Source organism: Paramormyrops kingsleyae, chromosome 1, assembly GCF_048594095.1.
Source record: "Paramormyrops kingsleyae isolate MSU_618 chromosome 1, PKINGS_0.4, whole genome shotgun sequence".
In the NCBI taxonomy this organism is placed as follows: Eukaryota; Metazoa; Chordata; class Actinopteri; order Osteoglossiformes; family Mormyridae; genus Paramormyrops; species Paramormyrops kingsleyae.
Genome location: NC_132797.1, coordinates 37,667,133 through 37,680,921, shown reverse-complemented (window position 1 = coordinate 37,680,921; position 13,789 = coordinate 37,667,133). Strand labels below are relative to the sequence as shown.

The 13,789-nt window shown below is 36.7% G+C and overlaps 1 protein-coding gene across 2 annotated transcripts in view; it reads left to right on the top strand.

The window, feature by feature from the left end:
* The window catches only part of cfap221 (cilia and flagella associated protein 221), a 32,427-nt gene that overhangs the window by 10,418 nt on the left and 8,220 nt on the right, over nt 1-13,789 (top strand). Inside the window, exons 1-13 of one of the 2 annotated variants that reach the window (XM_023826655.2) lie at nt 7-79; nt 4,213-4,324; nt 6,216-6,324; nt 6,487-6,574; nt 7,297-7,377; nt 7,618-7,713; nt 8,223-8,301; nt 8,697-8,812; nt 8,951-9,031; nt 9,493-9,600; nt 10,330-10,488; nt 10,768-10,941; nt 11,075-11,175. In XM_023826655.2, the coding sequence (XP_023682423.1) occupies nt 4,300-4,324; nt 6,216-6,324; nt 6,487-6,574; nt 7,297-7,377; nt 7,618-7,713; nt 8,223-8,301; nt 8,697-8,812; nt 8,951-9,031; nt 9,493-9,600; nt 10,330-10,488; nt 10,768-10,941; nt 11,075-11,175 (1,217 nt within the window). In that variant the 5' untranslated portion in view covers nt 7-79; nt 4,213-4,299. Of the gene's footprint in view, nt 1-6; nt 80-4,212; nt 4,325-6,215; nt 6,325-6,486; nt 6,575-7,296; nt 7,378-7,617; nt 7,714-8,222; nt 8,302-8,696; nt 8,813-8,950; nt 9,032-9,492; nt 9,601-10,329; nt 10,489-10,767; nt 10,942-11,074; nt 11,176-13,789 lie in introns of those variants that run through there. The other variant, XM_023826657.2, reaches the window with a different exon arrangement.

The window sequence follows — 13,789 nt, the reverse complement described above, 5'->3', positions numbered from 1 at the left end:
GGTAAACGCCCAGGAAAACTGAAGGTCACCATGGTGACGGTAGTATACACTGGATTAGCGCGGTCTTGCTACTACACAGGTATTCAAGTATTTTTCTCTGTATTACCAATCGACTATAAATAAATTAATTAAAAACAATAGTTTGTAAGTTTGTATGTTTTATGTTTTCATGATATTCTTCTGTAGTACGGTGAGTGGTGATATAACTGAGTAGAGCGCATGTATTTTTCTGCTAGCTTGGTCATTCAAGCAGCTAACAGCTTTGTTTTCTGGTCAGTTGCTGTTAGTTATTAGATATTAGTTTAGTTAAATTATGTTATATGTTGTTATACTTATACTCTTAAAGTTTGAACCAACTAGTGAAAATCGTCGTAAATGATAGCTAGTTAATGGCTGTGTTGAATAATTCTATGACGGTATTGTGAAATTGTGATTATCTTGATGCTTCATCAGGCATCTGTTTATTGTTACTTTTTACAATTACAACGAATTGTTTTTTTAAAAGAAAATGTTTTGTAGCTTCATTTCTTCCCTCGTTATGAAAAGTTTCAGTATATAGCTTATAAGCCTAAGTACTGTGCTTATATATGATTAAAAAAAATTGATATAAACTGTTTTTATAGGAGGTTGGTCATAATAAATCAAAGCATATTTTATTTAATTTTAACCATAACACAGGTCAGGAATATTTCATCTTCACAACAGATAGGCCTAGCACTGGACTTTCACTACGTAAATGCGCATGCACTACCCGCTGATTTATTTCCATGTTTGTGTATGATTTGATTTATGTCTGCTTGTTAATATTTATATTGTTCTTGCGTAGACTAAATACTTTAAAACCATCCATCCATCCATTAATTTTCTGTACACACTTGTTCTATGCAGGGTTGTGGGGGTCTGGAGCCCATTCAAAAAACTATGGGTCCAAGACAGGGTATAACACACACACACACACTCACACACATACACGTTTGTATTCATATCTTTGTAGGGACAACCTTAACCCCTACCCAACCCTAACATTAACCATTAGTACCCAAACAAAACACAAGACTTTTGGCATTTTACATGGACATTCACACAAATATTCTAAAAAGGTATGTTTTTTAATTTTAGTTTTTGTATTTGTAACTCATTTAAAGTTTAAACTTTATCATTTTTGCTTTCATTTGTCATTCTTATACTTTACCGTAAGTCATTTTTGGGTATTAATGTATGAGTGAGGCAGTAATGTTGTAGGATGCACAGCTAGTAAAACCCATCCATCCATCTATCCATCCATCCATCCTTTCATCCATTATCTACTGCTTATCTGTAAGGCTGAGTGCAGACACCCAGCGAAGGAATCTGATTTCTGCTCTCATTCTTTCGGTCACTACCCAAAGCTGGTGACCATAAGTGAGGGTAGGAACATAGATCAACCGGTAAATCGATAGCTTTGCCTTCTGGGTCAGCTCTCTCTTTGCCATGACAGAACGGTACAGCATCCCCATTACTGCCAACGCTGCACTGATCTGTCAGCTCCCTTCTTCTCTCACTTGTGAATAAGACCCTGAGAAACTTAAACTTCTCCACTTGAGGCAGTGATTCATCCCCCACCAGGAGGGGGCAATGCACCCTTTTCTGGTTGAGAACCATGGCCTCAGACCTAGAGGTTCTCATCGAGCGCAAGCACAAATATCGGCAGAGGTTCTTTGCAGCAGTACACTGGTACTGTGAGTGCTGTGCAGAGTGGAGGGAGAACCTCTGTGTTCTTCCCAGTTGATTCTGGAGTACTCCAGGGGTGTGTTTTTGATCCTACTCTGTTCAATGCTTGTATGGACTGGGTGTTGGGCAGGGTCATGGGGTCCAGTGGCTGTGGTGCATCTGTTGGTGAAGAAAGATTTACTGATCTTGACTTTGCTATGATGCTGTGATCTTAGCGGAGTCAATGGAGGCTCTGATTGGGGCTCTCCAGAGACTGAGTGAGGAGTCTGAGTGTCTGGGATTGTGGGTGTCCTGGATAAAGACCAAGATCCAAGCATTTAATGACTTCTTAGACACAGCCATCAGTAGTGTGTCTGTTTGCGGGGAGAATATTGACCTTGTCGAGTGATTTACCTACCTCGGCAGCGACATTCATGTATCTGGTGACTCTTCCTATGAGGTCAACAGATGGATTGGAAGAGCGTGAGGGATCATAAGGTCACTGGAAAGGGGTGTGTGGTGCTCCCGATAGATATGTATTCTGTAGCAGTAATTGTACATCAGATTATTTTGTTGTGTTTAGAAACTGGGTCAACTTTATGGTGAGTAAGTAACTGTGGGGCCTCTTTGACAAAACAGTTTTTGTGTTATAATAACACTAATTTTCACTAGCCATTTAGTTAAACTGGACTCTGCCTTAGATTAATGGTGTGGGACCCTGGACCTGCAAACCAGCACTAAGGACCAATTAACATCCAGTCACTTTTAAAATTTTCAGCTGCAAGTCTCTGGATTTTTTGATTATGCAGTTAGATGAATTGGCATCTCTAAATTGTGCATGCAGTGTGAATGTGAACATACCCTGTTGTGGAATGGCATCCCATCCATCTTGCACACTGGATTTTATTGGAATTACTTTTATCAACATAAAGGCTCTTTATCATTTAAATTTACTATAATTTACATCTTTACAGAAAAAACTACTCAAGTTCCACTTGCAGAGTCAATTATCTATTTTCAGCAAGTGAAACATTTATACAACTGGTGTCTGTTATTAATATTCTTAGTTGACTGCCAACCCAAAAGCAGCACAGTAACTTAATGGGTAGCATCATGCCTTCTGGGTTGGAGGTTTGAATTCTACCTCCATTGTATGTATGGAGTTTGCATATTCTCACTGTGTGGTTTCACCCAGCATTCCATAGGCATATAGTAAGGTATTACTGAATATCCCATAATGTAAGTGTACTGCAATACAGTGTTCTATGACCCTGACCAGGATAAAATGGATAGATGAATAGTGACTCAAGAATGACTTTGATAGCGGAACTTCCGTAGATAGACTTTTTAAACACAACATAGTTCTTTATTGATTCCTTATCACTGAAAAATATGAATATGCCTGTAGTGAAATGGAAAAAAAACAAGAACCTGATCATTCTTACATCTACGTGAAATAGAATGGAATTCAAGATCATTCCACTCTAGGGTTAATTTCTGCATGAATTGTTCAGACAGAACTTTGTTCCCATGAGAAAGTGACTGCAAACAGTCAGTAAAAAGAGATGTGTTTTACGCTTGGGTTTGTAGTGAAGTTAATGATTACCTAGGGGAATATGTTCTAATGTCTGATAAGAATAATTGAAAGGTCACAGATAAATCAAAGACTTTGATCAAAATGAGTAGATGGTATTCCAGATGTACCTTTAGTAGACACTGAAATACAATTGAATTCAAAACATGTTTCTGTAGGTACACAAATCTTTTTATTTTCCACAACTTTCAGAAATAGTCTATGCAGTGAACAAGGGAAGTACTGAAAGCTATAAGCATAAAAGTTATGAATGTTTAAGCAAAATATTTATATATAAACTGATTAACATTGAGTTTTGAAGTGACAAAGTTTGTCACTTCACTTTGGTCAATGTGTCATTAGGAATGGTTGATTAAAAACTTTAGCTGCATGCTTATAGTGCAAAATAATACCAAAAGAACACCACCATACCAAAACTCCATGTTTGTCAGTAACATTTCCAGACTACTACTACCTCAACCAAAAATACATTTTTCTACAAAATAACAAGCAATTTACAAGTGCAATTTTCTGCAAAAAAAATTTCAGATGATACATTTACTGTAATGCTAACTCACAAGTAAAACCTGTGTTACCTGAAAAATCAAATTATTAAAAGAAAAATATAGTTATAGACGTAATAATTTGAAAATAAAGAACTAAGATTTCCAGTGTTGAAGGCTGACGGTAGGTTGCCTTTGTAGATACCAATAATACATGATCATTTTATAACATTTTTAAGTATTTGAAAGTACATGAACTAGTAATCTGTTAAGTGTTATATAATATTTGTGAAAGTCAATATAAAGTGTTACTGAAAAATGTTTATTTTTATTTATATTTGTGCTAACATTTTATTGCAAAGTCCCATTCCTACTAAAATTGCATAGTCTTTAAGTAATTACGGTGATGTGCTAATTTGTAACAGTTTGCTGCCATGGTTTTTACAGCCAGAGTCCAGGAAGCAGGATTGGAGGCGTCTGGCAGATGTGTCTGCTCCTACCACTGTGGCAGTTCTCATCCAACAGCCAGAGAAAATGCAGTCAAGGCATCTCCATGAGGGTAAAAGAATCCACAGAACTGCTATACAAAGCTCAATAAATTAACTGCATTCTCTGCAAGTTGTATATGGTATCCTGAAAATAAAAAAATTAAAAAGATCATACACACTTAATTAATATATAACACATTCATGGTTTAGCTATGTAACGTTTAATAAATGAGGATGTGTTATATTACTGAGTGGAGTCAATAAATTTTGCAAAATACAGGCTTAGATGTCAATACAGATGCTCCTCAAGTTATGTTCCAATGTACCCATCATAAGTTGAAAATATCTTAAGTAAAATTTGAATATAATATTATATGACACACCAATCATAGTGCATGAGATGAGAGCACATGTTTAGTATAGAAAATGGGCTTGGGAATTTGGTTAACCTTGCTACTGTGTTAGGGTCGGCACCGACCCGTTTGTAAGTTTACAATGCATAAAAGCACCACATGAATTTGTGTACTGCATCAAGGTTTTTTGACTTTTCAGGAACCTGTATTTAAACAAAATAAATTATTTATTTATTTTTCACTAGGCAAGGCATGCCCATACATGTAAGGCAAGATAAGACCAATTCACTTTATTTATATAATTCTCTTGAGGTTTATTTTACCATAATTTTTTATTGAAAACAAGAGGTATGCTGTCAAAAGAAACGTCCAGAAAGCCACACCAAAAATATTAAAACCAATCTTTTCATGGATAAGGAAGCTTAACAAGATAACCAAGAGGTAAGAAACAAATTGGATGATAAATAATTGTTTTGAGGGTATCTTATGGCTGATTTAAGACACAGGTTGGCACCGACCCATTTAGCATAAGAGGTAGGAACAGAAAGCTAACATAGGAATAAGGTTAAGCAAAAAAAAAACCACTATGACACATTGTTACGCTACAGAGACTGGAAGCGTAGCTTAATGGATGCTGGATGCTACCATCGCACGGTATCAGTGCCATCATATGGTATATCACTAGCCTGGGCAGAGATCAAAATTCAAAGCTGACTATGTGAATGTGCATCACTATCACACCATTGTAACGTCGAACCATCGTAAAGTGAGGAACATCTGCACAATATCAAATTCTTTAATGGGTCACAGGTCAAACAGTCCAGAAATAAGCTACCCTGTGATAAACTGACTGGCATCTCATCTAGTATCCCCTGCACTGTCCCCTGTGTGTACTGTACTGGATATGCAGTTTTAGGAAATGGATGAATGGTCACATGTGTTCCTGGTCAAGCCTGAAGCATGCTTTGTGTTGTAAATTTTTGATAACATATTATAAATGTGGGTACACAACATATGTAGTGTTTACTTGATATTGTCTTGGAGCATTTGTGCCACATTTCATTTATCCATCTATGTTCCATCTATTAATCCTTCACAGGGGGGCTTGAAGCATATCCCAGGCAGCATACGCCAAAACACAGGGGAACACAATTGACTGGATGCCAGTACATCAAAGGACACACACATGCACATATTCTCACACCATGAATAATTTATCGATGCCATTTAACCTTACTGCATGTTTTTGGACTGTGGGAAAAAAACGGAATATCCAAAAGCCATGAAACGAAGAGAATGTGCACATATAGAGCAGGATTGGGATTTAGCCTCATAAACCAGGACATGTGAGGCAACAGAGCCATACAACTGAACCACTTTGTTGCCAAAACTTAAGCTATTCATAATTGAATTACTATTTAACCACAAATAAAATAAAGGACAGAGACCATATGGTTAATCGCCATATTAAGATGGATTTTAAAGGATCTCAATCTTGTATACTAGAAACCTTTCCTATGTTTGGTAAATGCTTTGAATTCTATACTGCAATAATGTTAATTGTGGATCCTTATAGTTTTAAATACTTGTATTTTGTATTTTGTCTAAGCCATGTCACAAATCATGATGGGGTCCCAAAGAAGACAGGTGAAAGAAGCTGCGTTTGAAAACAAAGTTCATCAGGATGTCCTGGAGGAGAAAGCTAATCATCTAGCATGGTTAGATTTGTTACACTATTCTGCAGGCTGTTCAGATTAAAAAAAAAAAGTTATTTAGTTAAACGACATTATGATTGCTGGCATGCTAGTAAAGCAAATTACATAATAAAACACTTTAAAACTTTCATCATAATAATGTTTTCCAAATATGAATTTGTTCAGGCAGGTTCACCGTGGGAAGGACCCTGTTTCCCCACAAACCAAAAGGCAGATTTTGGAGGAAAGAAATATTGTGAATCGGGAATTTAAGGCAAGAGTCAGTTTTAAAGCATGTAAAATACTGTGCTGCCCCATTTATGTCTTGAAGGCCATATTTAACTTTCTTGATTGTGTGGGCATATGTCAGCGTAAAACATTACGTTGTGTTGATTTGAAAACTCACCTATTACAGTGCTAGCACATACTGATAACACATACTGGTCAACAAATTTTTACTTTATTTTTGACACATGAAACAAAATAGGTGAATCTTACAATATTTTATTCCGAATTTCAGTATCTAAATTTACGATCACACAAGGATTTTCAGAGACACGCAATTAAACTTTACGCTATATATATATTTAGCGTATGTGTGTGTGTACAGTTTCTAGGAAGACCCCATTAAGGGTCTAGCAGAAATTATGAGGCATTCTGGAACTCCACATGCTTTGATACAATTTTTCCATATTAGAGAGGGAGCAGGATCCTAAGCCCAAGCTTAGGGTACTTTGTACCCTTTTGCAAAGTCTTACAAATATTCAACAAATAGAAATAAAGCCATTTTTCCTGAACTAAATATTAATATACATAACATAAAAGGGAATTATATATTATCAATATAGCCTAAAGATGACATCCCTCAAAAACTATGGGTGATAGCAAAATTCCACCCCTATTAGGTTGATGAGCATTCCAATGTGATATTTAACATAATGCATTTTTAGTAGTTTTTTTTTTTTAATTAAACTGGTCCATTTATTGGTGAAAAAGGGAGAAACTGGTCATGAGGAAGACTTTGTCAGGATCCAGCCTTGGCTATCTACAGGACGTGTTCAGCGAAGTCAAGACGAGGTGCCACTTTTTTTCTTGAGAAATCTACTTTTTGTTGTGATACATACATGTGATCCTTCCATGCAGAGGTTGCATTTTGACATTGTATACAAGCATTTTGTTGATAGCTGTTTCTAATTTAACAGAAGAAAGAACAGAGCAGAACAAATGTGAACTGGAGTTGAATTTGTACCTGTTCGCTTCTTTTCTGCTATGCCTCCAGCTGATTTATTTGATAACATGAGCCATTGTGAATTATAGCTTCCTGTCTGTGTTCCACTGTACCCTGTCTACCACAAGAGCTCCTTTGAAACCAGACACAAAGGTCGTTGCCTTTTTCAGCAGGCAGCACGTAAGGTACACCTCTATTTAACAACTTATTTCAGTAGCTTTACTTACTGGTGCTACTTCATAAATCTTTAATCCCCAATTTCCTTCTACAAATGTTTAAATTTCTCCCAGTCTAAGTGCTGAGTGAAGAAGCCGAAGAAACATTCTTTTTTAGACTGCATGCTGTAGTGTTTAGTGGTAAAATGGCAACATGTATATAATTGTAGTATTGTAAATTATATACAGTCTGAAAAGCCTGGCTACAGAAAATGGATGGATGGATGATAAGCATGGCTATTTATTTTATAAGGCAATTAAGAAACAAAATATCTAGGAGAATTTCAAAGAGAATATATTTGTGTAAAGGTTTCACATAGGAACATAATGGACACAACATTAAGACAAGCTGCTGTACTGGCAGAGATGTTACAAAATATGTTTTATTGAAACCTGTCAGAAGCCAAAAATGAAAATACTTTCTGTGTGGTTATCAAAATTCTTTAACTTTTGACTTTCTGTACTGTGCCTAAATTCAGGTTCTTCTTCGCTGCCGTATGGAGTGCATGCTTGCATCTCTGAGGCCAGTAGTTCAGAGTATGAAGAGACTGTCCAGTGGTGAGTGCCTTATTGAACCTTATTGACACATTCACTATAGCTGGACCCACTGGATTCTTTCTGAATCCGTATTTGAAAGGTACTGTGATGCCCCTGTTGAGGGAATCTGGTGGTTAGTGTGTGTTGGAAAAAAAGTCTTCGCTATAAATGTTAAAATGTATTAAAAAATGGGTAACACTTTACTTGATGGGGTGCAAATAATACAATATTATGCTATTACTTGTGTATTAATTAATCACAAACTAAGTCTTAGTTACACACTGATATCATGTTAATTCATCATTATTGAATCATGATGCATGTTTTGTCTCAAGCACTTACTATATATTCAAAACTAATTTTTACTGGAAATAGTTTATTTTTGGAATTGTTAGCTGTATTTTTCACATTGAAAGCAAAAGCAGGAGTCATCTCCCTGACCCGAGTTCCAGATGAGATGGAAGTTCCACTAAAATTGTCCCAAGATAACTTCCTCCCATTTACATTTCCTTTGGAAATTCTCCCCAGCCAGGTGAATGAACATGTAACTCATTTAACTGGAATGAGGGTTTTAATCTTTATGAATTTTTAGTTGGATATGAAAAACTGTTGTGAACAATGAATAATTCAAAATGTATATATGAAGGAGCCTGCTGCTTTTCCCTGCTAGGATACAGCTGCTTTGGGTGTTGTGTCTGTGACGCTTAACAACGCTCAGCCTGAAATTCATATTCCCTTCTTCCGGCTGAAGGTATGCAAATACAGAATCTCTGCCACACCACCAAAAAACAAGGATGTGTTTGTGACCCATATGCTGCAGTAAAGTTATTGTATTTAAAAATTAAAATTTATTTGGAAGGAAAAAATTGATATTTTAGTTGATTCAGTTTATTTATTCCATTGGGATGGGCATTTTTGCAAACAGCTGACACCTGTATGTCACATAATGAGTCACATGAGACTCTACGGGAAAGCAATTGTCTTAATCCAGACAACTGGCAGCCTGCACCTACCCAGTACATCTGGGCTTAAGATACCATGATTGACTTCATCTACATGATTAGTAGATGACTTGGAAATCAGGTTCAGACCTACAATAGTTATGACATGTGGTTAGCATTTCTGTATTTAAAATAAAAATGATAATGATAATAATGTTATTATTATTGCTTAACTTTTATGAATTATCTTTTATCATTCATGCTTTTGAAGGTACCTCTTCTATACAAGCTGAAGGGGTATAAACCAGTCTCTGCCTTTGAAGCCTTCACAAGCTTTGTTCCCCAAAGCCTGGCAAGACCACTAAGAACTGGAGCTCAGGTATAGCACAGTGCAGTTTACAAGTTTCAGTGCTCTCATTTCATGCACTATGACTATGCTTTATGTTAACTGGTCTGCCAGTTAGCAGGTGCAGTCCAAGAAAATGCCACTTAACGTGGCTCTTTTTATGTGTGGAAAAATTTATAATGTAGAACAGCATTAACCACTCTGTAACAATCCCATCACATTCAGTTTTAAACTAAAAGTTTTATAAAATGAATGGAAAGTATGAGTAAATATGATTAAAATTTCTGTTCCAGAAACAACAGGATTGAGTAGGTTGCCAATTAAATGTTTGCTATAAGCTTGTCCACTTTAAACTGGAATCCAAGCATACAGAATTTTTATGAAAATTTACAAATACTGTTGGGATTAATAAGACCCCAGTGCTTGGCATGATATAAGAATAAAACCAGTTCTGTGAGTTCTGTATTCATGGGTTTGTAGTTATTGTTATCTTTAAAAATTGCCATTTTTTTTTTTTAACAGTTTTGAGTGTTTTCCCTCAGCAAAAGTCAAGTCTGGTCCTTATTTGAGATCTCTAATTACTAATTGAGATATGAGATCTCTAATTACAAAACTAAAATAACTGGTTAGCCAGTTGCCCACCCAGTAACTTTACAAGCCAGTGGCCACAAAGCAAAAGACCTGGTGTCAAAAGTAAATACAGATTACAGTTAGGCATCTAGGGTCAAATTGTTGATGCTCCTTTGCATATTTACATTGCAGGATGAGCTCTTGCCCCCAGTAATCAGGCCTTCTGAGTATGACCTTGAAGACCAAGAAAAGAATGGGACTTCTTCATTATTGGAGGGAAGTTCTTACCTGACATTTACAGCCCCTACAGCCATATTCTGCTCTCCAGATGCACACCCACTTAGAGTCTTTGTAAGTCTTGATTTAAAAAGACCTCCCCTACAGTTTATTGAAAGTGATTATTTTTTTAATACATTGCTCTTGGATATTATTAATCTAGTCAAATGTCTTGTTTGGTCTTATCCAGTGCTATAATTCATTCACACAAAAACCATTGTATATTGATTTTTACTGTTGTTTGACTGGCTTAAAATAACAGAAGACCAGCCATTTGATGGAATATCTACTATGTCATGTATGAACAATAATTTGCATTGGGGATAACAGTTTTTATGCTGCCTTATCCCTTAGAACCCTGCCCCAGGACTACATGAATTCAAGCCACCACTCCCATATCTGGAAAGCGAACTTGATTTCTACCTGTGCCCACTTCTGAGGGGCATCTCTGCCAAGGGAACAGGCAACACTTATTCACTTAGAAGTCAGAAGAAATTCTTGGACAAAATGGTAAATCTCAAAGAGCAGGTACAAATCAATTTACAAATTTGCAATCACACTAATCCTAAACGAACTAGCAATGGTGGAAGGTAAACAGGTGGGCAATTTACTGACAAGATTTTTCCTTTGCTTAATTAATATCTCTCTGGATTGAATTCAGGAAGTAATCCGTGGTGTGATGACTTGGAAAAAGTTTGAGTCAGCAGTTTTATCAACTCTGTCCAGCAGCTCCCCTGAGACCACTGCTTGGGTCCCATGCATGTAAGGCAGTTGTTGTTACAGTAGTCAGTAGAACCTATTTATTGCCAGTGACTGCTGGTTTATTGTATTTATATTGTGTGAATTGAATATACATAATGATAAGTGCTTGTCTTGCTCAGGGTTGTGGGGCATTATGGTTATTATTATATCTTGTCGCCATTATTGACCCCTTCTCCAGTCAAATTATTGTTTCCAGCACTATGCGGAGCCATATCACAGAGGCTAGGACATCATTACACATACAAGTATCTGTTGCATGTGATGTGAACCTTTGCCTTTGACCTGACAGAAACCGTTTTGCAGCTTTTGCATCTTGGTCAAGACTGACAATTTATTGTTCATTTATTCAGTTCATTTATTGTTATGTATTATTCCAGTAAAATGTGATTGCACTTTTTAATCATCAGCGTTTGATCGGTTGCATGTTACAGTGGTATGCAAAAGTTTGGGCACCCTTCGATAAATAACATATTTTGGTCATTTTTTTAATGGAAAAGATGTAAACACAGTAGAGAGATAGATAATGCTGCTTCTTTCAAAAAGATTTATGACCTAAAGGTCAAAAAGTTCACTGGGTGGGCGGGGTTAGGATGGTACCATGTAACGTCATGACTAGTGATGTTGGGAGAGGGGGTGTTTTTTATTATTATTATTTATTTTTATTAGTTTTAATATTTTTACATTATTTATTAATTATTATTATTTAATTATTTATTTTATTATTTATTTTAATTATTTTTTATTATTTTATTTTATTTTGAGGAGAGTGAATTGTGTGCTTATGAGTGGGGTTTGTCGGAATAGCCCCGTGCTATGAGGGTGCTGGCTGACGGTGCCGAGCACGGAGCTGAGCGCGGGGCTGAGTGGGTCGGTTACCTGATGGAGTGTGAGCGTAGGGTGGGTCTGCCTGTGGAGCGGTACCTTGGGAAGGTCCCGGTCAGTCCGGCGGAGCGTGTAAATGTTGTACTTGGGCATAGCGCAAAGGACTCAGAGAGAGCGATGCTGGAGCTTATCCCGGTGCTGTGCAAGACTGAAAGAAACTCTGGGAGAATGAGAAAGTTGGAGCTAAGAATGAGAGGAGCAGGAGGTGGGTCTGACGCTATCGTCCAATGAACACTTAGCAGCAGCAGCAGCAGCAGATTGGCCCTGCGTCTGTGTGTGTGAAAGCTGACACCCCCCTGCAGCAGCAGTTTGCCAGTGTGTGTGCGTGGTAGGGTTTTTTTTTTTCTCAAACTTGTTTCAAGTTTGGGTTTTTCTCATGTACATCCCGGTAGGTCATCCGGGTCATCTGTACTAATTCGGGCCACACATCAAATTGGACATTTTGTCTTACAGTAAGTTTTGTTTGAAGTTTTGGGTTTTCCGATAAGCCCGGGTCGAGCGCATCGTCATAACTACAAATATGAGTTAAAAGAAAAACGCGGCAATGTACATCAAATAGACTTAATTAAGAAAAGAAGATAATCCTAAAAAACTTGACAGGCTCTATATTTCTCCTTAAAGAATCCTAAGAAAAAACCATTCGCAGATATTTTTATTATGCCGAGAAGGTTTTCCTCCTTTGGTGAAGAAGCACAAGTACCCCCAAGTATCATCTATGGCCTTACTCCACTGGAAAAAGAAAACTACACGGGACGTGCATAGAGTGAGTATATTATTTCTTTTATACATCTTTTATGATAAACGCTATACATTAAAAATAACTATCATTTTTTATTTATATTTAGAGATTCAGCTATTCTGGGGTTTTTTTTTCTACAAGAGACGGTGCAGATAGAAAACTCCATATAGTGAGTATATAAATAAAAACATTATTGTGGCACTGCAAAAGTTTGGCCACACTAAGAGTTCCAAAGTCTCAGATTCTTTTTACAAGGTTTCAGACCTTAATCAGCTCATTAGATCTGATGCATGGGGACAGCTGTCATTAGTAAATGTCAGCTGGTGTCAATTTCAAAGCTTTACAAATACTCTGACTCTTCAAACCTTGTGCACACACTTGTGGACACTGAACAAAAATGGGTTCCTCTAAGCAGCTGTGTAAGACTCTGAAAATGAAATTTATTGATGTCCACAATGCAGAAGAAGGCTACAAGAAGATAGAAAAGTGTTGTCATCTTGCAGTTTCCACAGTGAGAAATGTAATTAAGAGATGGCAGTTCAGGGGAACTGTGGAGGTCAAGATGAGATCTGGAAGACCAAGACAATTCTCGAAGAGAACTGCCCGTATGCTGGTCAGTATTATCTATGGCCTTACCCCACTGGAAAAAGAAAACTACACGGGACTTGCATAGAGTGAGTATATTATTTCTTTTATACATGTTTTATGATAAACGCTATACATTAAAAATAACTATCATTTTTTATTTATATTTAGAGATTCAGCTATTCTGGGTTATTTTTTTTTCTACAAGAGACGGTGCGGATAGAAAACTCCATATAGTGAGTATATTATTTCTTTTATACATGTGATAAACACTATACATTAAAAATAACTTATTCTAATAATAGGTATTCTCTGTTTTTTCCTACGAGAGACGGTACGGATCGGTCAAGAGAAAATCTACAAAAGACCTGAATCAGCAGGTATGGACGGAGCATCATCCCCTCTTAT